General features: G+C 41.0%; 1 protein-coding gene across 3 annotated transcripts in view; it reads left to right on the top strand.

The window, feature by feature from the left end:
* AFF4 (ALF transcription elongation factor 4) overlaps nucleotides 1–24,083 on the top strand; it is an 80,336-nt gene extending 56,253 nt beyond the window's left edge. For 2 of the 3 annotated variants that reach the window (XM_077326924.1, XM_077326922.1), the window contains 10 exons: nucleotides 454–542; nucleotides 1,932–2,166; nucleotides 4,016–4,113; nucleotides 4,622–4,685; nucleotides 6,570–6,721; nucleotides 7,447–7,518; nucleotides 12,053–12,146; nucleotides 15,399–15,442; nucleotides 16,785–17,005; nucleotides 19,153–24,083. In XM_077326924.1, coding sequence (XP_077183039.1) covers nucleotides 454–542; nucleotides 1,932–2,166; nucleotides 4,016–4,113; nucleotides 4,622–4,685; nucleotides 6,570–6,721; nucleotides 7,447–7,518; nucleotides 12,053–12,146; nucleotides 15,399–15,442; nucleotides 16,785–17,005; nucleotides 19,153–19,271 — 1,188 coding nt within the window. In that variant the 3' untranslated portion in view covers nucleotides 19,272–24,083. The remainder of the gene's footprint in view (nucleotides 1–453; nucleotides 543–1,931; nucleotides 2,167–4,015; nucleotides 4,114–4,621; nucleotides 4,686–6,569; nucleotides 6,722–7,446; nucleotides 7,519–12,052; nucleotides 12,147–15,398; nucleotides 15,443–16,784; nucleotides 17,006–19,152) is intronic. The other variant, XM_077326923.1, reaches the window with a different exon arrangement.
* The last annotated feature ends 832 nt before the right edge of the window (nucleotides 24,084–24,915 follow it).

Here is a 24,915-nt window from a genome sequence, read left to right as displayed (position 1 = left end):
AATAACAACAACAACTTTGTAATACAGATGTATATTTTAAACTTTAACTGTATTAGCAGTCATTTTGTCATTTGATTTTATAGTATATTTATACTATAAATATAGTATACATTAATGAATGTAGAAGAATAATTTTGTACTTACCCCTGTTCTTATGAGCTATTTAAGTCCCACTTCAGCCCTCTTTGTCTGTCTGTTTATCTGCCTATCAAAATTCAGGATGGATTACAGTAATATAAAATACATATCAATTTTATAAATACTGCTCAAGTAAGAACAGTATTTTGTTGCTTTCTGTTTACCTCAATACATTTGAGTGCAGAGGGTTTTTTTAATGACTAGCTGGCTGATTTCGCTGTTGTAAATGTCATTTTAATGGTTGTTTTCTGTACATCACTTCAGTTATTTAATGTGAGATGATCATGGATATGTCTTGTGAATGTTTTGCTTTAGAATGCAGATGAAAACCGAGCCATTGAAACCAAGAAAACAAAGCTGGATGAAAAACCTTCATCTGTTCACAAGACTTCTAGTAACAGGGAGTGAGTACTAAATAGAGTATTGATATGATACTTTTAGTTTTTCCTTTTGAATTGTTTAAATAGCAGCTTTGGAAGCCAGTGGAACTGCAAAAGCAGTTCTCCAAAAATTAAGAACAGGGTTGCATGTTCGAATCATGATCACTATCTTTTGGTTCATTGCTGTTGTCATTGAGAACATAATAGATTGCCTGTTTTTTCTCACTTTTTAACTTATTAAAACACACACACATTCTTACAAAGGCTCTTGTTAGTGAAGGATGAGAGACTTTGTAATACAGTTGGCATCTTCTAGGAATGTCTCACATTTACAGCAAGTCAAGCTTAGCATTGTGTGTATGTAATTTCCTTATCACTATTCTTGTTATGTACAAAATTAGAGAGATATAACCATATGTGGAGTATATTTACCGTATATACTCGCATATAAGCCGAGTTTTTCAGCCCTTTCTTTAAGCTGAAAAAGTCCCCCTCAGCTTATATGCAAGTATTAAAAAAAAAAGCTTCCAGACAAGACAGGAGGATGGGAGACAAGTATACTTGCCTGAAGAAGCAGAGGTAGGAACAGCAGAGACGCTGCAAGCCGGGGAGGGAAAGAGCAGTCTCCGCTTCACTGCCTTAATGAGGCTAGCACGTGTTGCAGGAAGCTCTGAAGCCTCTGTCTCAGAGGGAGTGCAGAGAGCAGGAGGAGGAAACGCCCTCAGAGGAAGGAATAAAGGCAGAAGATTCAGAGGGAAAGAGGAGGGAGGAGGAAGGTGGGAAGAAAAGAAGAAAAAATCCCACCCAAAACAGTGGGGAGGGGAGGAAAGGAGAAAAAGCCACTATCCAAACACCACCCTCGGCTTATATATGAGTCAATACATTTTACCAACATTTTGTGGTGTAATTAGGTGCCTTGGCTTACATGCGGGTCGGCTTATATGTGAGTATATACAGTACTTAAAAATGAAACTGAAGCCATACCTTTTGCCATTTCATTATTAAAACTTGAGCGTGATGCCTGGGGCTAACCTGAATCTTGCCTCTGAGCATGAAAAAGCTCCTTGTGCCATCAGAGAAGATGTTCTGTTGGTAGTAAATAATCCAAAGGCGTCTGAAAGATGCTCTAGTGAGTAAGATATTTGCTAAATGCAGGTTGATGGAATCTGCATGTGAGCCCCTTTTTTAATTGCTGCGGAATAATGTGGTTTTTTTAGAGCATCTCCTTTTTATTCAGACTGCCTTACTCTGGTTAGTTTTGCGAGTTCTGTTTGAGCTGAACACCATTGCCTACTTTTTCAAACGGAAATCTTTATAGGGACATAGAACAAGGTATCTGTTGTGCAGTGGATGAAGCAGGAGAATGGCAGGGAAAGACAACTCCTTGTATAAAGTTTGTCACTTATTTTGCAGGTCATCAAAGCAAAGTACCGTTAAAGAGAAGGACCTTCTTCCTTCTCCTTGTACCACCCCAGCCATCCAAAAAGATCCCAAACAAGAGCATGTCTCTCGGAAGAGAACCATTAGTCAGTCTTCTTCCTTGAAATCAAGCAGTAACAGTAATAAGGAAGGTGGCAGCAGTAAAAGTAGCTTGTTGAAACAAAAGAAGACTGAAGGGAAATCTTCTAGTAATTCTAAGGAAGCAAAGGTAAGAGTCTGTGTCTGTGTGTACATATGTGTGTGTGCCTAAGAGAGGGGGAAAGATCCAGGACCAAGGAGCCCTGGAGCAGCTATGTGTTCCACATATCCAGTGAGAGTCTGATTTTCACTAATTTATTTAGAAGACACTCTGTGAATATAAACATGCCTTTCAGTAAGTAAAATTGAGGTGTTGGACTCTGAGGGACGGTTGTTACTTTGAATGGCAAAAGGTACTGTGTCAATAGAAGAGCAAAAGTCGTAGCTGAATTTGTAATTTAAAGAACTTGTGGTTGAGGAAAAACTGAAGTATTATAGGAATAGGACAGTGGAAAACCTTAAGAAGTCACTAGCTGAATATTTAAGAAAGGAGCGGAGTGATGACTTCTGAAATTTTTTCTCCCAATTTCTAGCCAAAGGTGTTGGCTAGTTGGTCCAAGAAGGGATGGGCGCTTCAAAGAGTATGGACTTTTGAAGATTTCTTTGGTATCCTTGTTTCTAAGCGTGTATTGAGTAATGTCTGAACCACTTTTTAATTAGCGTAATTAGTAACCCCCTCATAGTTCTGCTGTGTCTTAATAATTCTCTGAATTAGCATCATTTTTTTCCTCTTCAACATTTGTCCCAGGAGAGCATTTTGTACATTGCACCTGTATATGATTATGAAGCAAGGTGTGTTTGTTTCTTAAACCCAGTCTTTCAAGCAGAAGAGTGGAAGGGCTGAAAAGAGAAGGGAAGAGTCGTGGTAATTAGGGATAGGCACAAACCAGAAAATTCCAGTTCAGTTCAGGGTGTTCCCGTACTCAGACGACCTACTCCCCCCCCAAAGCTGTCCAGTTCAGGCCAGTTTTTTTCGTTTCCACCACTTAACTGCCTGCCAGAGCAGAAGCTCCCCAGTCTGAGTGTAGGGGGAAGACGTGTCCCCCATCCCACTCACACCATGCTCTTTGAAGGCTTCTGATCATGGGCGCCATGAGCAGAAGCTGCCTACCTGATTTGAGTGTGGGGAGGAGACATGTTACCTTTCCCACTCACACTGGGCTCGGAAGCTTTTGTCCCAAAAGGCTGCAAGAGATTTCAGGCTGCAGGCTCCCTTCCTTTCTTTGGGAATTGGGGAGGGGACTGTCTTGCAGCCTTTTCAGGCTGACACAGGGCTCATATTGATGATTCAATAGATGCGCCCAGCCCCAACACAAACCACCAAACCTAGAACCAAGATAAGGATCATATGGGGTCATGGAGGATCATGCTTATGAAATCGAGCCACAACTCATCTGATTTTCGTGGGGTTTGTGGGGTCGTGCCCATCCCTAGTGGTGACTAGGGAGAACTGCCTTATGGCCTTATGAAAATCTTTGTATGCAAGTTTTAGATTTTATAATTTTATAATCACCCTGGGACTTATAGCTTAATCTGGAAAAACGATTGAAGTATAAAATATCCCAAGTTGGCATGATACATTATTACCCAGGGGCAATATTAACTCTCAGCTCAGTCATCTGGCTGTAATTTGATCTTGGTTGCATGGTTCTGCTTCAGCATAGGCTGGGACAGCACCAGTGATGGTGACCTGGCAAAGCTGCATATTATGTCAGATAAGTTAAAAATTATGGTATTTACTGTGGGCAAATCATAATAGCTGCTTCATAATCAAGATACAGTACTGGCTGTCATCAGCTTGCTTACTTTTTGGCTTGGATTTGCTGGGTTAAGTTTAGCTACAGCTATTTCTCCCGAGTTCTGTGTAGGGTAGGAATGGGTGACAGCACACAATTGGATTGCATTTAACCATGAGCAATGAGCATGTGGTTGACAAAATTACTGTGTTAACTAACAGTGGTATTTCTTCTTTTTCCAAGGAAAAGGTTTTAAATAATTCTTCAAATGGCTCTTCTGCCTCCACTACAACAGCAGATAGCTCAAAATCCCGGAGGGCAAAACTAGTGTTTGATGACAGGTGAGAATAAAAATAAAAGCTAGGCTAGTTTATTTGAAGTCTCATCCCACATTCCTAGGTGGTGAGGTGGGGAATGATGGAATGTTTAGCATAAGACCCCTCCAGTATTGTCAAAAGAACATTCTCCTCCTTATTTTCCACATTTCTTTGAGGAAATTGAAACAGAGCAGCAGCCCACTTTCAAACTTACTGCCTTGCAGGGGCGTATCCCTCAGCTAGGTATACTGACACATGCCAAGACAGGAGGGGATGCTAGACAGTTGGTTTGAATGGAAGAGAAGTGCCATAACATGCTGTTTACTTCTGATTCTAAAAGCTGCCAGATCTCTTGGTACCAGGATAGGCAGGGGCTTTTGCAAGAGTTTCCCCTGTTTTGTTTAGCAACAAGTTAAGATGCCTTGTCTCACCTGGGTCTCACTTGGCCTCATGCAGATTTGTTTCTTCATCTGTTTCTGTCATATGGTAGGAACTGTTTATGTAAGAGAGATGATTTTGTTTTGTGTTTCAGGACTTACTCAGCAGATCATTACTTACAGGAAGCAAAGAAGTTAAAGCACAATGCTGATGCATTGGTAAGGGCAAAAAAGAAATCTTAAACTGTAGTCTTGTTACCAGGAACTAGGAAGTTACAGACCAGTCAGCCTAATGTCTGTCTCAGGCAAATTTGAATTGTTAAGCACATAGAGGGACAAAGCCTGCTGTGGGGAAATCAGCATGGCTTCTGCAAAGGGAAGCCCTGCTTCACCAACCTTTTGGCAGTCTTTCAGAAAGTGAACAAGCAAATAGACACCAGTGATGTGGTAGAATTTTATATCAGGTCTTTGAAAAGGCTTTTGACAAAGTACTTCACCAAAGACTACTGAGTAAACTTAGCAGTCATGGGTTTAAGAGGAATGGGTCCTTTAATGGATTGAAAACTGGTGAAATGACAAGAAGCAAAGAGTGGGAATCAATGGATAGTTCTCATAATGGAGGAATGTAAACATTGATGTCCCACAGATATTGGGAGCAGTACTATTTAATTTATTCATAAATGCTCTGGAATTAGGATTGAGTAATATAGTAGCCAAGTTTGCAGATGACACAAAATTATTCAGAATGGTAAAAACCAATTCTGATTGTAATGCGCTCCATGGGGACCTCTACAAACTGGGTGAGTGGGCAACATTGTGGCAAATGAAGTTCAGTGTTGGTAAATGTAAGGTGATGCACATTGGGACAAAAGTCCCAACTTTATGTATAGGTCAGCCTTTCTCAAATATTTTTACCATTGAGAAACCCCTGAAACATTCTTCAGGTTTCAAGAAACCCCAGAAGTGGCATAATTATGCTGGTTGAGAAGCATTGCTATGTATGTGCACATATGGGGCCCCTCCCCTTTCCACCCCCTTGAGGCCCATCACTGGCCATTTTGGGAGGAGGAGCAGGTTGATATGACCATATATGGTAATATCACCTGATAAATGTTTAACAAGTTTAAAAATATATATTAAAAATTAACTCCCATCCCTTTAGGAAACCCTTCTGAGGTCGTTAAGAAACCCCAGGGTTTCATGAAACCCTGGTTGAGTAAGCCTGGTATAGGCTAATGGGGTCTGAACTGGCTGAGACAGAGAATGGGAAAGACCTTGGGGTTGTAATGGATAATTCAATGAAAGTGTCAGTCCAGTGTGCTGTAGCGGAGTTAGGAATTATTAGGAAAAGGAGTGAGAATGAAACAGCCAATATTGTAATGACCTTGTAAAGATCTGTGGTGCAACCTCATTTGGAATATTGTGTAACAGTTCTGGTCGCCATGTTGCAAAAAGAGCTGGAACAAGAACAGAGGAAGAAACCGAGATGATGAGGGGATTGGAACACTTACCCTATGAGGAAAGGCTGAAGAGTCTGGGACTTTTCACTTTATAAAAGAGATGACTTAAGGGGGAGCATAGTAGAGGTTTATAAAATTATGCATGGGGTGGAGAGGGTTGTTAAAGATAAATGTTTCTACCTTTCCCAGTATACTAGAATTCAAGGGCATTCAATAAAACTGATGGGCAGTAGGTTCAGGACAGACAAAAGGAAAGACTGCTTTACACAGAGAGTGATTAAAATATAGAATTTGCTGCCAGAGGATGTCGTGATGGCCACTGGAATAAACAGCCTGAAAGGGGGTTAGATAGATTCATGGAGGATATCTACTATTAGCCATAGTGCCTGAGGGGAAACTCCACATTCAGAGGCATTAAGCCTCTTAATTCCAGAATCAGGAAGCAATATCAGGGGAATGCCTCGGCCTCTGTGTCATTCTAAAGGAATTGATTGGCCACCATGTGAGACAGCAAATTGGAATATTGGTCTGATCCAACATGGCTCTTACATTCTCTTCTTATGTTCTCATGTTAGTATAATTATTTTCAGGGCATTTTTCTGATCCTGTTATAATCTTCCCTTTTTTTACTTGATATTCAAAGATTGATATTCTTCAGTCTGACAGGTTTGAGAAAGCTGTGCACTACCTTGATGCTGTAGTGTCATTCATTGAATGTGGGAATGCATTGGAGAAGAATGCTCAGGAATCAAAGTCCCCATTCCCTATGTATTCTGAAACAGTGGAATTGATCAAGTAAGTGATTTTAAAAAGTCAGCACAGGGTCAAAGCATTCGGATAGTCTTTTTAAAGATATTTTTTTGTTCATGTAAATTTAAATTGTTACATCAAAGAAATACTCCTTTTTGGATTTAAGAAGAAGAAGAGTAAGTTCTTATATCCCACTTTTTCTCTACCACAAGTAGTCCCAAAGACCGTTTATGCACTGGGAACTTCACTGCGCCAGCTCCTGTGCAGGAGCACAAATCGGGGGCGGATGATGTACGCCAGGCCAAGTGCTCCCCCACGTGGGTGCAGGAAGAGGTGGGGCGACCTACCATGACTAAAACACCAACCTGCAGCCCCGCATGAAACCTCCAGTGCGTAAACGGTCAAAGCGGCTTACATTCACCTTCCCTTTCCACTCCCCATAACAGACACCCTGTGTGGTAGGTGAGGTTGAGAGAGCCCTGATATTACTGCTCGGTCAGAACAGCTTTATCAGTGCTGTGGCAAGCCTAGGGTCACCCAGCTAGTTGCATGTGGAGGAGCACAGAATCAAACCTGGCTCATCAGAAGTCCACACTAACCACTACACCAAGCTGGCTCTTTAGATTAGATTTCTTTGTTAGCCTTGAAAAATGAAAATGTATGTCCTGCTGAAAGTAAAGAGAAGATTTTTGATGCAATGAAGGCAGCACAAACTGAAAGAATTCTTGATTTTAAAAATGAAGTTTTGATTTGTTGTTTTATTGTTGCAGGTACACTATGAAACTGAAGAATTATTCAGCACCGGATGCTACTGCTGCTGACAAAAGACTAGCAGTACTTTGGTATGTATATGGTGAATTTAATTAGGAAGATGTCAGTAACTAAAAGCAAGATGTGGTCCTGAAAAGCTAGTTTTTATCATAGAATCATAGAATCATATAGTTGGAAGGGGCCATACAGGCCATCTAGTCCAACCCCCTGCTCAACGCAGGATCAGCCAAAAGCATCCTAAAGCATCCAAGAAAAGTGTGTATCCAACCTTTGCTTAAAGACTGCCAGTGAGGGGGAGCTCACCACCTCCTTAGGCAGCCTATTCCACTGCTGAACTACTCTGACAGTGAAAAATTTCTTCCTGATATCTAGCCTATATCGTTGTACTTGAAGTTTAAACCCATTACTTCGTGTCCTCTCCTCTGCAGCCAACAGAAACAGCATCCTGCCCTCCTCCAAGTGACAACCTTTCAAATACTTAAAGAGGGCTATCATGTCCCCTCTCAACCTCCTTTTCTCCAGGCTGAACATTCCCAAGTCCCTCAACCTATCTTCATAGGGCTTGGTCCCTTGGCCCCAGATCATCTTCGTCGCTCTCCTCTGTACCCTTTAAATTTAATCTACGTCCTTCTTGAAGTGAGGCCTCCAGAACTGCACACAGTACTCCAGGTGTGGTCTGACCAGTGCCGTATACAATGGGACTATGACATCTTGTGATTTTGATGTGATGCCTCTGTTGATACAGCCCAAAATGGCATTTGCCTTTTTTACCGCTGCATCACACTGCCTGCTCATGTTTAGTTTACAATCCACAAGTACCCCAAGGTCTTGTTCACACATAGTGTTACCTAGAAGCGTATCCCCCATCCAGTAGGCATGCTTTTCATTTTTCTGACCCAGATGCAGAACTTTACACTTATCTTTATTAAATTGCATCTTGTTCTCATTTGCCCATTTTTCCATTATGTTCAGATCTCGTTGAACTCTGTCTCTATCTTCTGGAGTATTTGCCAGTCCTCCCAATTTGATGTCATCTGCAAACTTGATGAGTAGTCCCTCATCTAGATCATTAATAAATATATTAAAAAGTACCGTCCAAGCACCGAGCCCTGAGGTACCCCACTACTCACCTCTCTCCAGTCTGATGAAACACCATTGACAACAACTCTTTGATTGCGGTTCTCTAACCAATTCCCTATCCACCTGATTATCTGAAAATCCAGATTGCAGTCCTTCAATTTATCCACCAGAACATCATGGGGTACCTTGTCAAAAGCTTTACTAAAATCCAAGTAAATGACATCAACCGAATTACCCCGATCCAGCAAACCTGTTACTTGGTCAAAAAAGGAAACCAGGTTGGTCTGGCAGGACCTGTTGGAGACAAATCCATGCTGACTTCCTTGGATCACCAAATTGTCCTCCAGATGTTTGCAGATCGCTCCCTTTAATATCTGCTCCATTATCTTCCCCACAACAGAGGTCAGACTCACTGGTCTGTAGTTTCCCGGTTCATCCTTCCTCCCTTTTTTGAAGATCGGAATAACATTTGCTCTCTTCCAGTCCTCCGGGACATCTCCAGTCCTTAAAGAGGTTCCGAAGATGATGGACAAGGGCTGTGCAAGTTCTCTGGAAAGTTCTTTGAGTACTCTCGGGTGCATTTCATCCGGACCAGGGGATTTGAACTCATCCAGTGCAGCTAAATGCCTCTCGACAACCTCTCTATCCATGTTAACCTGCCACCCAGACACTGTCCTTTGGCTACTGCCATCTCTAGTTATGCCTAAACACTTTGACCTGTGGGAAAAAAACAGATGTAAAATAGGCACTAAGCCTTTCTGCTTTCTCTGCATCTTCCGTTAGAGTTTGTCCATCCGCACCCAACAGTGGGCCTATTGCCTCCTTTACTTTACGTTTGCTCCTCACATAACTGAAAAATCTTTTCTTGTTACAATGGGCTTCCCTGGCCAATCTTAGCTCACTCTCAGCTTTGGCCTTTCTTATGATTGATCTACAGTGCCTAGTAACCTGTAGGTACTCTTCTTTAGAGCTCTGTCCTTCCCTCCATTTCCTGAACATTTTCCTTTTCTTTCTTAGTTCCTCTTGAAGTTCTCTGTTCATCCAAATAGGCTTCTTAGAGCTCCTGCAGTGTTTTTGTCTTTTTGGGATAGTCATTGATTGAGCATGCAATAGCTCTTGTTTGAGTAGCGCCCACCCTTCACTTACTCCCTTCCCTTCCAGCATTCTCGTCCATGGTATGACGCTCATCATGTCTCTGAGTTTATTAAAGTTTGCCCTACAAAAATCCAACATCCGCGTCTGGCTACAAGATTCCTTGGCTCCCCATCTCAAAAGGAATTCTATGAGGACATGGTCACTTCCCCCTAGGGTCCCCACCTCCTTCACCTCATCCACCAACTCTTGCCTGTTGGTCAGTATTAAGTCCAGTATGGCTGATCCTCTTGTGGGTTCATCTATCATTTGATAAATGAAATTGTCAGCCAGGCAGGTCAGAAACTTGCATGACTGAGGACGCTTCGCAGAGTTTGTTTCCCAGCACACATATGGGAAATTGAAGTCACCCATGATGACAAGGTCCTGCAGCTTGGATATTTTCTCAAGCTGCTCACAAAGTGCAGCATCCACATCCTCTCGTTGGTCAGGTGGTCGGTAGCAGACACCAACCACCACACTTTTTGTTTTCCCCTCGCTTATTTTCACCCAGATGCTTTCCACTGTAGATATGCTCTCCTTCACTAGAATTTCCTGACAGGTAAGCCCTTTCCTCACATACAGTGCCACTCCTCCACCTCTTCGATCTATTCTGTTTTTTCTGAACTGTTCATATCCATCCACCATTACATTCCAGTCATGAGAATCATTCCACCAAGTTTCTGTGATGCCTACTAGATCATACCTTTCCATCAGCATGAGAAGTTCCAGCTCTTCCTTTTTATTGCCCATGCTTCGAGCGTTAGTGTAAAGACATCTGAATCCTTTTATTTTTGGTTCCCTATGAGCTGGCCTTGCCGGTTGGGCTGCCTCCGATCGTTTTCCTTCCATACACTCCCTATATTGATCGTCTCCTTCCCCTAGTGGCTTTAGTTTAAAGCTCTCCTGATGAATCTCCCCAGGTTCCTGCCAAACACATTCTTCCCCAGTTTCGATAAGTGCAGTCCATCAGGTGCTAGTAGGCCTTCCTCAAGAAAGCCTATCCCATGGTCCCAGAAACCAAATCTCTCCTGCCGGCACCAACTACGCAGCCAGTGATTCACCTCCATTATCTTCCTCTCCCGACGCATTCCTCTTCCCTTAACAGGCAAGATTGAAGAGAATACCACTTGTGCCCCCATTTGCTTGAGCTTCCTCTCCAGATCTTGATAGTCTTATGGAGTTCTTGAATCCAAAGATTGGAGCCTTGAACAGACAAATATTTCTGTTTGCAGAAAAATGAAATCTTTAAAAAGGGGGGAAAGCAACACCTGTAGCTTTAAGAAATTAGTGTCCTCGGTGGCTGTTGGTAGGCAGTCACAACAGTATTGCCAGCCTTCAGGCCTTGGTTTCCATCAGTAGAAACAGGGAGGATAGGCTACGTTGGCCTCATTTAGGCTAGGAATGGCTGCAGTGATTAGGCTTCTTCTACTACATGACTTGCATGACTCACCCAGGCCAAGCTACTCACAATAGCTCGACAGTAGACACTCTACCAAAGCTAGTGTGGTGTAGTTGTTAGAATTTCAGATTAGGATCTGAGAGATTCAAATCCTAATCTCTCATGGAAGTTTACTAGGGTGACCTCATGTCATTTACATACTATAAACTCACAGGATTTTTGTGAGGGAAAAAAATGGAAGAGACTAATGTAAACAAGTTTCCATTGTGGAAAAAGATGTAGTATAAATGAAGAAAATAAAAAATATAGCTAAAGATGGTGGGCAGATAAAAAGTAGATTAGTTGCTATGTGGGAAAAAAAGATGGCAGGGAAGGGTGAGGGTATGGGGATTGCCAGGAGGAGGGAAAGTGGAAGTAATCTGGGGAATGTGCTACAGGGGATATAAGGGGTTCCCCAGATGTCCTTGTGGGTTCCCCATTCTCAACTGGGTCTGTCCTGGTAGACATCACTACACAACTGGGCCATAGTTTTCCCAAGTAGAGTCTGCCCAGATGAGGAAAGGAGGGAAAGCTGAAGACTGGACTGATAAAGATAGGTTGGCTGGTGAGTGGGAAGGAGAGAAGGAAGCAGGAAAAGAGAAGAGGCTATTCCACTTTCATGGAAGTGAAAGAAGAAATAGCATGGGGAGTGGACTTTCCTTTTAATACTTAATATCTAAAACAAATACATTTATTCCATAACTAATATATAACTAAAGTTAATGGTTCAAAGTCAATATTAAAAATCTTATGCTATAGTGGTTATCGTTCCCTAAGAACAAAATCTAGATATTAAATGGGCTTTATTTCTGATACCTGATAATGAGAAATTTATTCAAGATTGTTCTAATGTCAATTTAAGATGGGAATTACGTAGCATATTTTTATTATGCAAATCTGCTTTTATTTGAGCTAGTAAGATTCAAAAGTAATGTTGCTTTTTGTTTTGTTAGTCTCAGATGTCAGTCCTTGTTATATTTAAGACTCTTCAAGCTGAAGAAGGAAAGTGCATTGAAGTATTCCAAGACACTAACTGAACATCTAAAGGTAAAAAGTCTACTGTTGCAAATTATTCAGAAGGAATTATTCTCACAGTGCTTTATTTCAGTGAAGTTAACTTTCAGATTGGTTGTAATTAACTGTAAGTTAATCGTTGTCAGATCTCCAGAATTTGGCAATTCCAGAGGTGTAATTTCTTACAGCAAAATAAGATAGGAAGTACTCTGGCACTTTAAAAAGTAACAGTTTATTATAGTGATTCGTTTTCTCGCACCTGAACTGTCAGCTTTGGTAGTTTTCTTAACTGAAGCTGTTATGTACAGCTTCTATTGTGTTTTGTGTTTTTGGTCTCCCCTCCTTACAATTGAGTGTATTGTTCAGTTTGCTTCCCTGGGTCTCTAATATTTTTTGCAACAGGTCCGAGAAATCAGATTTCTGCTGGTTAATGTAGTTCACATCCTGCATTGTTTCTCATAAAACTTCAAATTTGCTGTTTCCTAATGAATTACTTTTGAATGACTAATAATGGTGTCATCTTAGTAAACAAAGAACTAGGGTTGTGCGATTCGGCCGCCGAAGCGGCCGTTCCGTCCGGGCGCAGCCAGCGCCGCGCCGCAGGGGGGGAGGGCGGTACCGGCAGCGGCGTGACAGCGGGCGCAACCACGCAGGCGCGGAACTCCGCACCTGCGTGGTTGCGCCCGCTGTCACGCCACTGCCGGCACCGCCCTCCCCCCGGCGCGGCGCTGGCTGCGCCCGGACGGAACGGCCGCTTCGGCGGCCGAATCGCACAACCCTACAAAGAACTATACTGAGGGCCATTCCGCACCAGGCTCTATGTTGCAAATTGGTTGCGGAACGAAAAAACGCCATTTTAAATAGTGGAATTCGTCGTTTTGCACACCTGCCTTTGTAGTGGAATCCAGTTGTGTTTCTATCGTTTCCAACAGGTTTCCGGTCTCAGCAAAAATCGCTAGCCAGGAAGCAATATTGCCGAGCTTTGTCCCGCCCCTGGCCATCAATCAAACGAGCAGCCAATGGACGGCTGTTATCATGCTCCCAAAAAGCCCCTTTCCCTTTAAGGCAGGTTTAAAAAAAAAACACACACACACGTTGCAACGAATATGCCTTGATTCGTTGCAATGGAGGAACCAATCTAGCTAGCAGGTGGTGTTTGAGCTGCCGTTTCATCGTTGCCACGCTCCCCCCCCCCCCGCACGGGTGCGATTTTTGGCCGAAAATAAAGGGAAAAATAAAGGGAAAATAAACCAGCAAACGGGGCTGTGCGGTGCTTGGTGACTTAAAACAGCTCTGGGGAGGGACTGCAGCCAGGGAAGCCTTGCTGGGTAAACGAAGTCTCGCCAGTGCGTTGATCTCCGCTCACTCCGAGAAAAAAAAATGACGATCGCTTCGCCGGAAGATCAGAGGAGAGAGCTAGGGGTCGGGACTTTGCAGAAACCGCAACAATGGTTGCAAGAGTGTAGCGCTTTCCGGAGGGTGAATCCACTTTTTGGGATTTCCCTGAAAGCACTACAACGAAGCGCTTTTTGCAGATCAGTTTCAGGAGTGTGGCAGATTGTCAACGACATTGTGCATAACTGCATTTTTGTAGCGATTTCAATTTGCCACACTCCTGCTACAAAGAATCTGTGCGGAATGGCCCTGAGTCTGTATTTATGTTGTTACTAGTAATCAAGCCCGCTGTAATAAAAATACAGCGGGCACTAGGCAAGGGAGCCCTCGGCAGTTGCGCTCTGCGCGGCTGCCAGGGGCTCCCTTGGCCGGCGGCCTGACGCGGTTAGGCCGCCAGCAAGGGAGCAACTGCAAGCCGCACTCTGCGTGGGCCAATCGGCATCCTTCCTCATCCCGGACAGAGCCTGCCCTAACTCCTCCCACAAAGCCCTTACAGCTTTATTTAGTCCGCGGCGCCCGTGGCGTCGCGGGCTGTGTTAAGATATCTCTGTGAATTGACATGGATCCTTAATTAGTTTGAAAGGTAAAAGCACAATTAAGCTAAACATTGTTCGCAGTAGCTGGCAGAGAAGGAAGTCCCTTACTGTATCTTGCTCAGGCATGTTTTACTTGGCGTCAACTCTTTAGTCTTTTGGCTTTGGTGGTTAGAAATCCTAAATTTCATGATAGTATGTTAGGAGACCTCTTAATGGGGAATAGTGCCATGTTTCTAATTTTAAAGTTCAGGGAATGCTTAATACATGTATTATTTATGAAGAAATTGTTTTAAAAACAAAAAGATATATATTACTTAGGTGTCAATGATTTCAAGAGAAGTATGTTGTTTTCAAGAATTAATGCTTGTTGGGCCATTGGAGAAATTTAATATACAAATTTAATTGCAGAAAAATTCTTGAAGATAACAAACATTTCAGATTTAGACAAGAAAGTTTATATCTTTGGACTAGGGATATAGATATGGAAACCCCAGATATGTTCATTCTAGATCAGTTAAATAATTTTCATTATGTTCATTATTATATATACATCTCTTAGGGAGATGTAGAACTTTGTAGTAAATAGTATCTGATCCCAGAAAGCTTCAAGTAAGACTTCAAAATAGAATGCTTTCCAATGCCATGGTGATCATACAGATTTGGGAAGACAGCCTGGATATACTGAACCCAAGCAGCAGATGTCATTTTTATCATTGAATGACCGTTGAAGCATTGTATTTATACAGTTGGAATTAAATCTAAATACAGATGTCAGATGGTAAATGATCATTGCTGAGTAATGTGTCCATAGTCTTATGCTGAAACCTTTATTATTGCATAGCCAACTTTACCTGAAAGCTTTTGTGTAGATATGATAGTTGGGGGGTTTAGAAAAATTAATTTAGATTCCTTTTCATGTTTAGTTTTCTTCTTAAAAATGTAACATTTCCGTGTGACTTTTCTACAAGTATGCTGTGGCTATAAGGTGGGGGGAAATAAGAACTGTGAGTCTCTGCAACTGACTCTGTGTACACACTGTGTACAAGAAGCTAATTCTGCAATGTACTAGGCTGGCAACAACAGCAGGAAGAATAACTTACCGTAATACTACCTTAACAGGAACCAGTATTTAGCCAGGCTTTCTGTGTTGCTACTTAGTTACCAGATCTTGTTGCAAGTTGTCATAGCAACAGTCTCCAGTAATTGTTTCAGTCTTCCTTCTTTGCTGTTACTTTCTCTCCCTTTTCATTTGCCCCAGCTTTAAAGCACTTTGTGACTTTTCTCATTTTCTCCCAGTTTTATCAGTTGATTTAACAGCCTATTAAAAATTTGCAATTTTCTTGTTCCTAAACAGAATTCATATAATAATTCTCAAGCTCCATCACCTGGTATGGGAAGGTAAGCATTTATTAAACATAGGATTATATTGTTTCACTTGAGGGTTAAAAAAAAAAAGCAAGCAAGCTGTGTATTCAAGTAATCACATTTGAACTGGTTTGGGATTATAAAATTCATCCCTCCTTATTGAAAAGTTTGATAGATCAAGTTTACAGTCCAGTGGCACCTTTAAGACCAGCTAAATTTTATTCAAGGTCTGAGCTTTCGTGTGCACGAACACTTCCTCAGATACAGTGTCCTAGAATAGAAGTAATCATACTTATAAGCAAAGTGTGAAAGTAAATTAACGTACAGCATAATGGAAATGGTTAACAAATTCCAGAGATAAAAGGGAAGAAACAGCACTTTGTATTTGTTTATGTTATGAATTGCTTGGGAAACATCTCGGGTTCAATAAATATGTCCAAATTAAGAGAATGATGGGCTCATGACATTGTATCTGAGGAAGTGTGCATGCACACAAAATCTTATACCTTGAATAAATCTTTGTTCATCTTAAAGTTGCCACTGGACTCCAAATTTGTTCTGCTGCTTCAGACCGATATAGCTTACTCACGTGAATCTAAGTTTGATAGAGATTGTCTTGTCGTATGTAGAATTGTCCTCATATTTAAGTCCTTCCTTTGCCTGTTCATGTTGTTCCTGAGGGCCTTGAAAGTCCCATCACCTCAGTAAAGCTCCATGAACAAATTCAGATTGTGTAGATGGGGGGGATGCAGATAGGAGAACCTTTCTGACTTGGTTTCTTGCATGCGTCCAGCATATGCATAACTTATATCTGTATAGATTCAAATGGGTAGCCGTGTTGAAGTAGCCCAATAAAATCAGAGTCCAGTAGCACCTTTAAGACCAACAAACATTTATTCAAGGCGTGAGCTTTCGAGTGCAAGCACCCTTCGTCAGAGTGCTTGCACTTGAAAGCTCATGCTTTGAATAAATCTTTGTTGGTCTTAAAGGTGCCACTGGACTCTAATTTTATTGGGCTACTTCAGACCAACACGGCTACTCATTTGAATCTCTCCACCCTGAAAACATTTAGCAAAATTGTTGTAACTAAGCCATTGTAACCAATCTGAGGCTTAGTATTTTATTTACAAAAATATTTGGGTCTAGTAGCACCTTTAAGACCAACAAAGATTTATTCAGGGTGTGAGCTTTCGAGTGCAAGCACTCTTCCTCAGACTATGATCTTCTTACATAACAGTGAATATATAGTCTCTGGATTATATCTGGATGCAGCTTTCACATGCTGGACAATATGTTGTCCTGTGACAACATTTTTCTGCCTTGTGTTAATGCTGGTAAAGCAAGCAAAATGTGTCCTTGTGTTTTTACTTGCTAGCAAACCAGGCAGTATGCCGTCTCCAGTGTCTCCGAAATTGTCTCCGGGGAATTCAGGAAGCTACTCTTCAGGGTCCACCAACCCTTCAGGGAGCACTTCTTCAGTGACTATTCCACAGAGAATCCACCAGATGGCAGCCAGCTATGTCCAGGTTACTTCTAATTTTCTGTATGCCACTGAAATTTGGGACCAAGCAGATCAGCTTGCCAGAGAGCAAAAGGGTAAGACTTTACAGCATTATTTTTCAACCTATTATTTTTCATTATATTATCACATCCCCCACCCCAGTAACATTTGATTTTCAAGCATTGCAGTAGTTTGGGTCCTGCAAACTGTCATCAGAAAGTACTGACAAAGGATCCTTTCCATCCCCTCCCCCTGAGTTACTTCCAGTCCAGGAAGAGTTTTTCCAGGGTTGAGGAATTTGCATGCACTAATAGTCACACCTGTGGGGTGGGGGGAAGAAGTTGAAATCACCTTTTTTGCCTTTTGCATGAATGCAGTTCTGCCAATATAGGGGAAAGGTTTGAATTTGCTCCTTCCCCTCACTCCTCTGCATCTGCCCAACCAGTGTGTTAGTAAACACAAGTCTCTGAAACCCAGGAATAAACCTCCCTGAAATCAGAAATGATTCGGGGAAGGGGGAAGCAGGGAATATTATGTAGACCCATGCACCCAATATCTATACATTTTGGAATAACTGTCAGCTGTATCTTCTGATCTCAAGACCCATGTGTATCACCTCCTTCCCACACACAATTAAAAATAGTAAGAAACTATCTCCATACCAAAGAATCTTGGCCATTTCTGGAACTAGTACATAAGATGAAGCTTATGCAGAGGTTAGTTTCAGAATCAGAATCACACAAGAGTTAGAAGAGACCACAAAGAGCCAGCCTCACACCATCTTGGAGACTAAAAAACACACACTCCTGACAGGTGCTCATCCAGTTTCCTCCTGAAAACTTCCAGTGAAGGAGACCACCACCCTCTAAGGCAGCATATTCCATCTACAACAGTCCTCATCATCAGAAAATGCTTTCTAATATTTAAGGGGAACCTCTTTTACCATAATCAGAATCCATTGCTTCTAGTCCTTAGCTCTAAAGGACTAGTAAACAAATTTGCACCTTGAACCTGATCCAGAATTCAATTGACAGCCAGTGCAACTGCCTGAGAACAGGTTGAACTTTTCAGTATCCTTTTTGAACTGTGGTTCAGCTGAGGTCTAACCAGTGCGGAATAGAGTGGCATTATAGTTTCCCTTGCTATAAATTCTAACAGTGCAGCCTAATATTGTGCTAGGCATCTAGCTGCCATTTTCGCACTGTTGGCTCACGTTCAGCTTATCGTTCACCAGGACTCCTAAGTCCCTTTCACATATACTATCAAGCCAGGTATCCCCCATCTTATATTTATGCATCACATTTTTATTAACCAAATATAACACTTTACGCTTCTGCCTATTAAAATGTTTCCTATTAAAGTTTATTTTGCAGTTTTATATCTCTTTTGGAAATTGCTGTTTTTAAAATACAGAATTTATTTTACAGTTTGACTCTTAACAAACTTTTCTGGCCACCCATATAAACATTACCAGATTTTCAGAGTAACTATTTAAATGTATAACCCACCCTCTCTGCCAGAGGTGGACTCAGGGCAGTAAATGACAATACAATAAAGCACACTTGAAACATATTAAATTTATAAAAACTAAAATCCAGAATCCTAGGGCCAGGACCGTGGGCAGAATACAAAGTAAGGTGTGATATAGGAGGGAGGCCAAATGAGACGTTGGCTGTTTTACTGTCCTCAGCCAAAGTTTCTTGAGTTATTTAGGCATCTGTTAAATTCGTTGCAGCTACACAGTCTGAAGTCTTTTTTTATTGACTAGAAAAATTATTTAAATATAACATACAGTATTATGAAGAGTTGCTTCTCTCGTTCCTCAACTGGAAAAGGAATTACTGAATTTTGACATGTGGCTTATTGACCACAGGGTAGACAAAATATTTCCCCAAATGGCTTGCTTTCTCTGGATTATGAAACTCAATAGATTTTACAATATATTGCTCCAGCAAATTGAGAATTGAGGTTTTGAGCTTTTGAGTGGTGAGAGTTTCCAGTACATGGTATTTGATGTGATAATCAAGAATAATATGGAATCTTGATAATGAGCCAGTTTACGTTGCTGTTCAGTCAATTTTGTGTCTTCAGAAGGTATTCTTAATCTCTAACATTTTCCTAACATTTTAAGCCCTCTCAAATCAGTTTAACACAAGATTAATCCATTGTGAATTCTTTATCACTTTCATATCAGAAGATATGTGGAAATGTGTTTATCATTCTTGTTTCTGGTTCTCTGTAGAATTCTTCGCAGAGCTGGATAAAGTTATGGGCCCTTTGATCTTTAATGCGAGTCTCATGACAGAGCTAGTACGTTACACCAGACAGGGGCTGCATTGGTTGCGTTCAGATGCCAAGTGATACCTGGACTGCAGAAATCTTAAACGTAGAAGATATGTTTCTTGCTGCCTCTGATTTTTTTTTTCAACACTGTGTCATTACAATAAGGAAGACTGCCATAACGCATTGCCTAGCGGAAAATAAGATTAAGGAATGCTTTCATGTGTCTCCCAACATCATGTGTGCGAGAACTCGAATCATGTCAATATGAACTTTTCCCAATGGTCCCCTTTTTAAGATATTTAAAATATTTTAATCTCTGCAACATTTTAATATAATATGGATTCATTGAGCTGCAATTGGATTGAAATTCTAGTGGTTATGTCTAACAGATCTGTTTAAAACTTATTTATTTTAATTTGTTTTTTTAAAGCTCTGTTTTGGGGCTATAAAGAATTAGCTGTGTTTTCCTATAAATTTCCCCTATCAAGTACTTAGTGGAGATTAAGTGTAGACACTTTATTTAAATATTTTGTGAATTCTGTTATTCTGTAATGTCTTGTGGTGGTAGAGATTGTAAAAGAAATAAGGGTTGATAGATTCTAAAGGATAGGGACACATTTTCATGAATATCTGACTCAACCCCTAAATGACAGCCACAGTTTTACTCTTGCGCAGATGTTCCAAGGATATTCTTTTCTACGTTAGGCCATCACATTGAAAAGAAATATAAAGATGTCTGGAAAACTAGTTTCAAAACTCATGTTTTAACACTAACAATCACAAAACGTTACAGGAAGTTGCATTGAATGCAATATCGAAGTGAAGTGGTTCACAATGAGTTCAGTCCCCAGGTGTGGGCTAGAAATTGTTTCCAATGGACAATCTTATGCTTCATGCAGCATATTTATTTCCTTGCTTGTCATTATTAGACACTGAAGCCACTAACTTTAGTGCTTACGTGGAACTGATGCTTATCTCATTTCCAGCGCTTAATTAGAAAACATGAACAGTTACTAAGATCTATCTCTTGAACAGGAGTATGCAGTGGGCAACATGGGGTAGAGAACAGTCTTATGGTTACAGGGAGGTTGGAAACTGTTCCTTCCAGTTCTCTTAAAAATATTGATTTTACTCCTGTTGTTTTTACATTGTCATTAATGTTAAATGTTTGTGAAAAGAATAGTTTATTAATGTTAAAAGGAAATAACTGTGATCAGCAAGAATCATGCATGGAATTTTAAGTAACTGCTTTAAGGTTTCTAACCAAAGTACCTTTCCTTAGAAGGTGCTTGTCTGAGGTAAAAAAAAAAATCTTACAGTCCCTATCAAGTCTGGTGTGCCTTATGCCTTTTTAGATGAAGATTTTGAGTACTGTTTACAAGAGGTTTTACATGTAGGACCCAGTATATTGTGTCCAGTTGGTCTCCTGCAGTACTTTGCTAAAATTCCACTTCCTTTCCCCTAATACTAGTGGCTGTCATTTTGTTGACAATACATCTCAGTTGTCTTTTAGAGTCAAACTCTGAACCCCTTCAATGTGGGATTGTGGAATGCTGCTTTACCTGCCCTTGTCCCTGAATCCTGTCCCAGAAATGAACGTGCATGTTCAAGAAAATGATTGCACTAAATTTATGTCTAGCTGTGTAGCTAATGTGCCAAAATGATGGCGACCTTTGAAAGAAGAAATAGAATTCTACATTAATTAATACTGCAGTGTGTCCTTAGAATGTTGAGAACTTCATTACTTACAGTAACTTCAGTAAACAGAGGGCCTTGCATTCTGATGCATTCGTTACTTCCAGAGGTGCACAAATTCATACCCACAAACTTGGAATAGATTCACTTGAAATCAGCAAACTTTGGGTCTGTATTCATAATCATTAATACTGTTTAGCAGGACTACCCATTCTGGATTGGGGAATTCCTGGAGATCTGGGGATAGAGCCTGGGAAGGGAAGGGCCTCTGTGGGGTCTAATGCCATAAAGTCCCTCCAAAGCTGCCATTTTTTTTACAGGCACTCTGTAGTCTGGGGATGAGTTGTAATTCCAAGACATCTCCCCTCCTCGAGGCTGGCAAGCAACCCTTCTGTTTACTGTTGCACTCTGCCCATTAGAATGCATTGAGTGAGTCGCTGAAAACATAGTCATATCTATTCTGATTGTGCGCAAAAAAAAGAGGAGGGGGTACAGTTTAGTGGTAGAGTGCATGCTTTGCATGCAGGACATTCCAGGTTTAGTCCATAGCATCTCCAGTTAAACTAGAAAGACCTTTACTGGAGATCTGCTGCCAGTCAGAGTAGACAATACTCTGTCAAATGGACAAAGGTATAAGGCAGCTTCATATTGCACATTGCATCATAAATTAAAGAGTGTTAACTCTATAAATATTTGGTATGTGAAGTCCAAGGCTTAGTTGAAAACTGAAGGGAAGGGCTGCAACTCAGTGGTGAAGTATCTTGCTTTATCTGCCTCAGGTTCAACCTGAGGCATCTCCAACTAAAATAAATGGTTAGTAGTCAACATGAAAGACCTCAGCCTAAGACCCTGGAGAGCCGCTGCTAATCAGGGTAGATGATGTCACAGTGAGGAACAATACATAAATTGCATAAATAAATGACATTGACGTTGATGGACTGTTGGTCTGACTCAGAATAATGAGAAGAGTTGTTTCTTATACGCCGCTTTTCTCTACCCGAAGGGGTCTCAAAGTGGCTTACAGTCGCCTTCCCTTTCCTCTCCCCACAACAGACACCCTGTGAGGTGGGTGAGGCTGAGAGAGCCCTGATATCGCTGCTCGGTCAGAACAGCTTTATCCGTGCCATGGCAAGCCCAAGGTCACCCAGCTGGTTGCATGTGGGAGAGGAGTGGGGAATGAAACCCAGCTCACCAGATTAGAAGTCGGCGTGTCTAACCACTACACCACGCTGGCACCACACTGAAGGCAACTTCTTGTGTTCCATGATGAGTAAATCCAAATATTTATATTTCAGTTGCTGCGTTTCTGTGTGGCTCATTAGGGTCAACGTGGGCACATAGGCTGCCACATAAACTCTAAATTGCTCCCCCGACACACTGTTTACTGCATTCACAGGCTTGGGAGAGTTCTAGAGTTCTATTTGAAGTAGTTTAAAAGCAGGTATGTTTTTATGTACCTCAGTCCCGAGAGGTACAGCCCATATTTCTAGCTCAAATCAATTGCGTAGGGTTCCCTTCCCACCTAATATTTAGAAGTGCCTGGCACACTGTCATGTTGAAGGCTCTACACTTTTAAGAGCTGGATTGTATAAGCTCTATTGCTGTGTAGTGCTGCAGAGTGGTTTGCCTAGCATTTGTATCCAGCTACTATTACTATCAATGTGAACATCTGCCTCTCCTCCCACCATTTTGTGTTGAAAGAACCTTGTTTTAAAATTCATAGTAGCATATTAGAATTTAAAGTGGGGGAGAAAGCTTATCTAGCTGAATATTTAACATGAGTATGTTCAACAATAAATCTACCATTTCCTCTCTAGTTTAATTGTGGACCTAAGGTAGCATATACTATATGTTCCAATACGTGCCCTTCTGAGCCATTATTAGTGTGTGCTAAACGAATGAAGAGTGCTTTTGCTTTTTAGTAGTTTTTAATCAGTTCTGTTGGAGTCAGCGATATCAAAAGGCCATCTAATAGGGACTCTGAAGTCCCTTTTTCTTGAAGTACATGAATATGTTTGCCAAAGTTTTAATACTTCAATGAAAATGTTGTGAGTTTCTACTTTTCTTTCCAAAAGTAAGTGAACAACCTAAGGCTGCAATGCTGATAATGCACTTACCTGGGAGTAAGCCCCATGGAACATATTAGGGATTGCTTCCAAGTAGACATACATAGAATTGTGCTGCAATGCATATGCATATCTCCTGAATACTGTCATAATTTGTGCTGTTGTCTTCATTTTGAAAACATTGCATTATTAAATATAAGGGGGTTAATGATTGTGTGTTACACATATCAGTGTTTGTAGTTCATCCAAGTGATGAACCTTTAAATATGGCTTAATGGTCAGACTAAGCTTGTTTAGGCATTCAAGTAATGTTGAATTTTCCAACAGCCTTGCAGGGTCGTAGGAGAGCAAATCATGAACATGGTGTGAGATCCACCAGTGAAGTTTTGTGGACATTCCACCAGGCTGCTGGCAGTGGGTGTGAAGGTAGCACAGCACAAAAAGCCACAAAAGTTTAATCTGTAGTTTGGGCTGAAGTAGGAATTACATGAGTCCCAAACTCAAGCAAATTTCTGATGGCAGGTCCCGAGGAATCATGGACTTGTAGACACTTGGCTACTTCATTTTGTATCTTATATTGAACATTCAGGGTACCAGACCAAGATGACCCACATGTTCAGTGTGATTTAAATCTCTTGGCTGCAAAGCAGAGCTAACAGCTCGTGATCTTTGACATTAGTATGCAATTTGTAATGTACATGTTTCTAATACATATATCTACATGCATATATAGATGAATGAACTCAGATCTGTCCAAAGTTTGTTATACTTGTGTTAGATTATAGTGCAGCTGACTATATTGATATATTTATTGACTGCTGAACCATCCTCATTTTGGTGGTGGTGATAAATCTTTCATATTATGCAGGAGTGCTATGAGTTTATTCTAGAGCAATGAGGCTTAAATGCTGTGATTTTATACAAAATTACTTCTGTAATGTGTGTTATGATCAGCCACTGCATGTGTAGAGTCTATGGATATAACTGATTGCTTGCCAAGTGCAAGAAAAACACAGCTTTCAGAAGATAACTGCTTAGATTGCCAATTTTGGCAGCTAAAAGGAAAGACTACCTTTTGGTGTATATATCATGTTCCCTACACTGTAAAATCTGCAGTATTCCCCCCCCCCCCCCAAAAAAAGTGGTTTAGATGAACCTGAGCAAGTCAAGCTGCAATACATTTTATCCATAGAGGAGTAAGCTGCATCCAGACCATTTGGTAGAGTCCTAAATGGCAAATATTTCATAAATATTTGGATCAAGGACTAAATGACTTTAAATTGAGCGGAAGCAGTATTGCAGAAATTGTGGGGTTTTTTCCAGTAACCGTTAATGTTGGATATCTCAGCAAAGTGTAGCCAAAGCTTTTATTAGTGATCCCTATTAATGAATTTGTCCTTTCCTGAGAGAATTTTCAAGAGAGAGAAATACTTCTTAACAGTACCGAGTATTGTTTTGGATGATTGTTGGGTGTTTTGTCACTTTAATGTAGCAGTGATGGGCCGCTAGATTTTCACTGGGTTGAGACTATCCTGGAAAGTTCAGACATCGATACAAATGCCTCCTCCTCCCCCCTCCCCCAGCCCCAGCAAATAATAGATTTTTAAGCTCATTCAGTTCATCTGAGCTGAATAGACTTGGTTGAAGACATCTGAACCAACTGCTGCAACTCAGATAATGGGCAAAACTGATCTAATATTAACTTCATTCCTCATTTCCATCTGTAAATGCATCGGCAAAACATTTGTACCTGGTAATGTAATTGTGTGAACCGATTCTGGCAGATTTGACTCAAAACGTTCCTTTTCTGTTTCGAAATGGTTGCATTAAAATCTCTGAGAACTTGGCTTCTGCGAGCACAGTCGCTGACATTTGTATCTGGTTCCCCTTTTAAATGGTTTTAAGAAGTTTTGTATATGGAGGATAAAGTGCTTATATATTTATTAAAGATCCTTTATCTT

This window comes from Paroedura picta, chromosome 3 (genome assembly GCF_049243985.1).
Source record: "Paroedura picta isolate Pp20150507F chromosome 3, Ppicta_v3.0, whole genome shotgun sequence".
NCBI lineage: Eukaryota > Metazoa > Chordata > Lepidosauria > Squamata > Gekkonidae > Paroedura > Paroedura picta.
The sequence above is the reverse complement of the archived record's forward strand: the minus strand, read 5'-3'. Positions and strand labels throughout refer to the sequence as shown.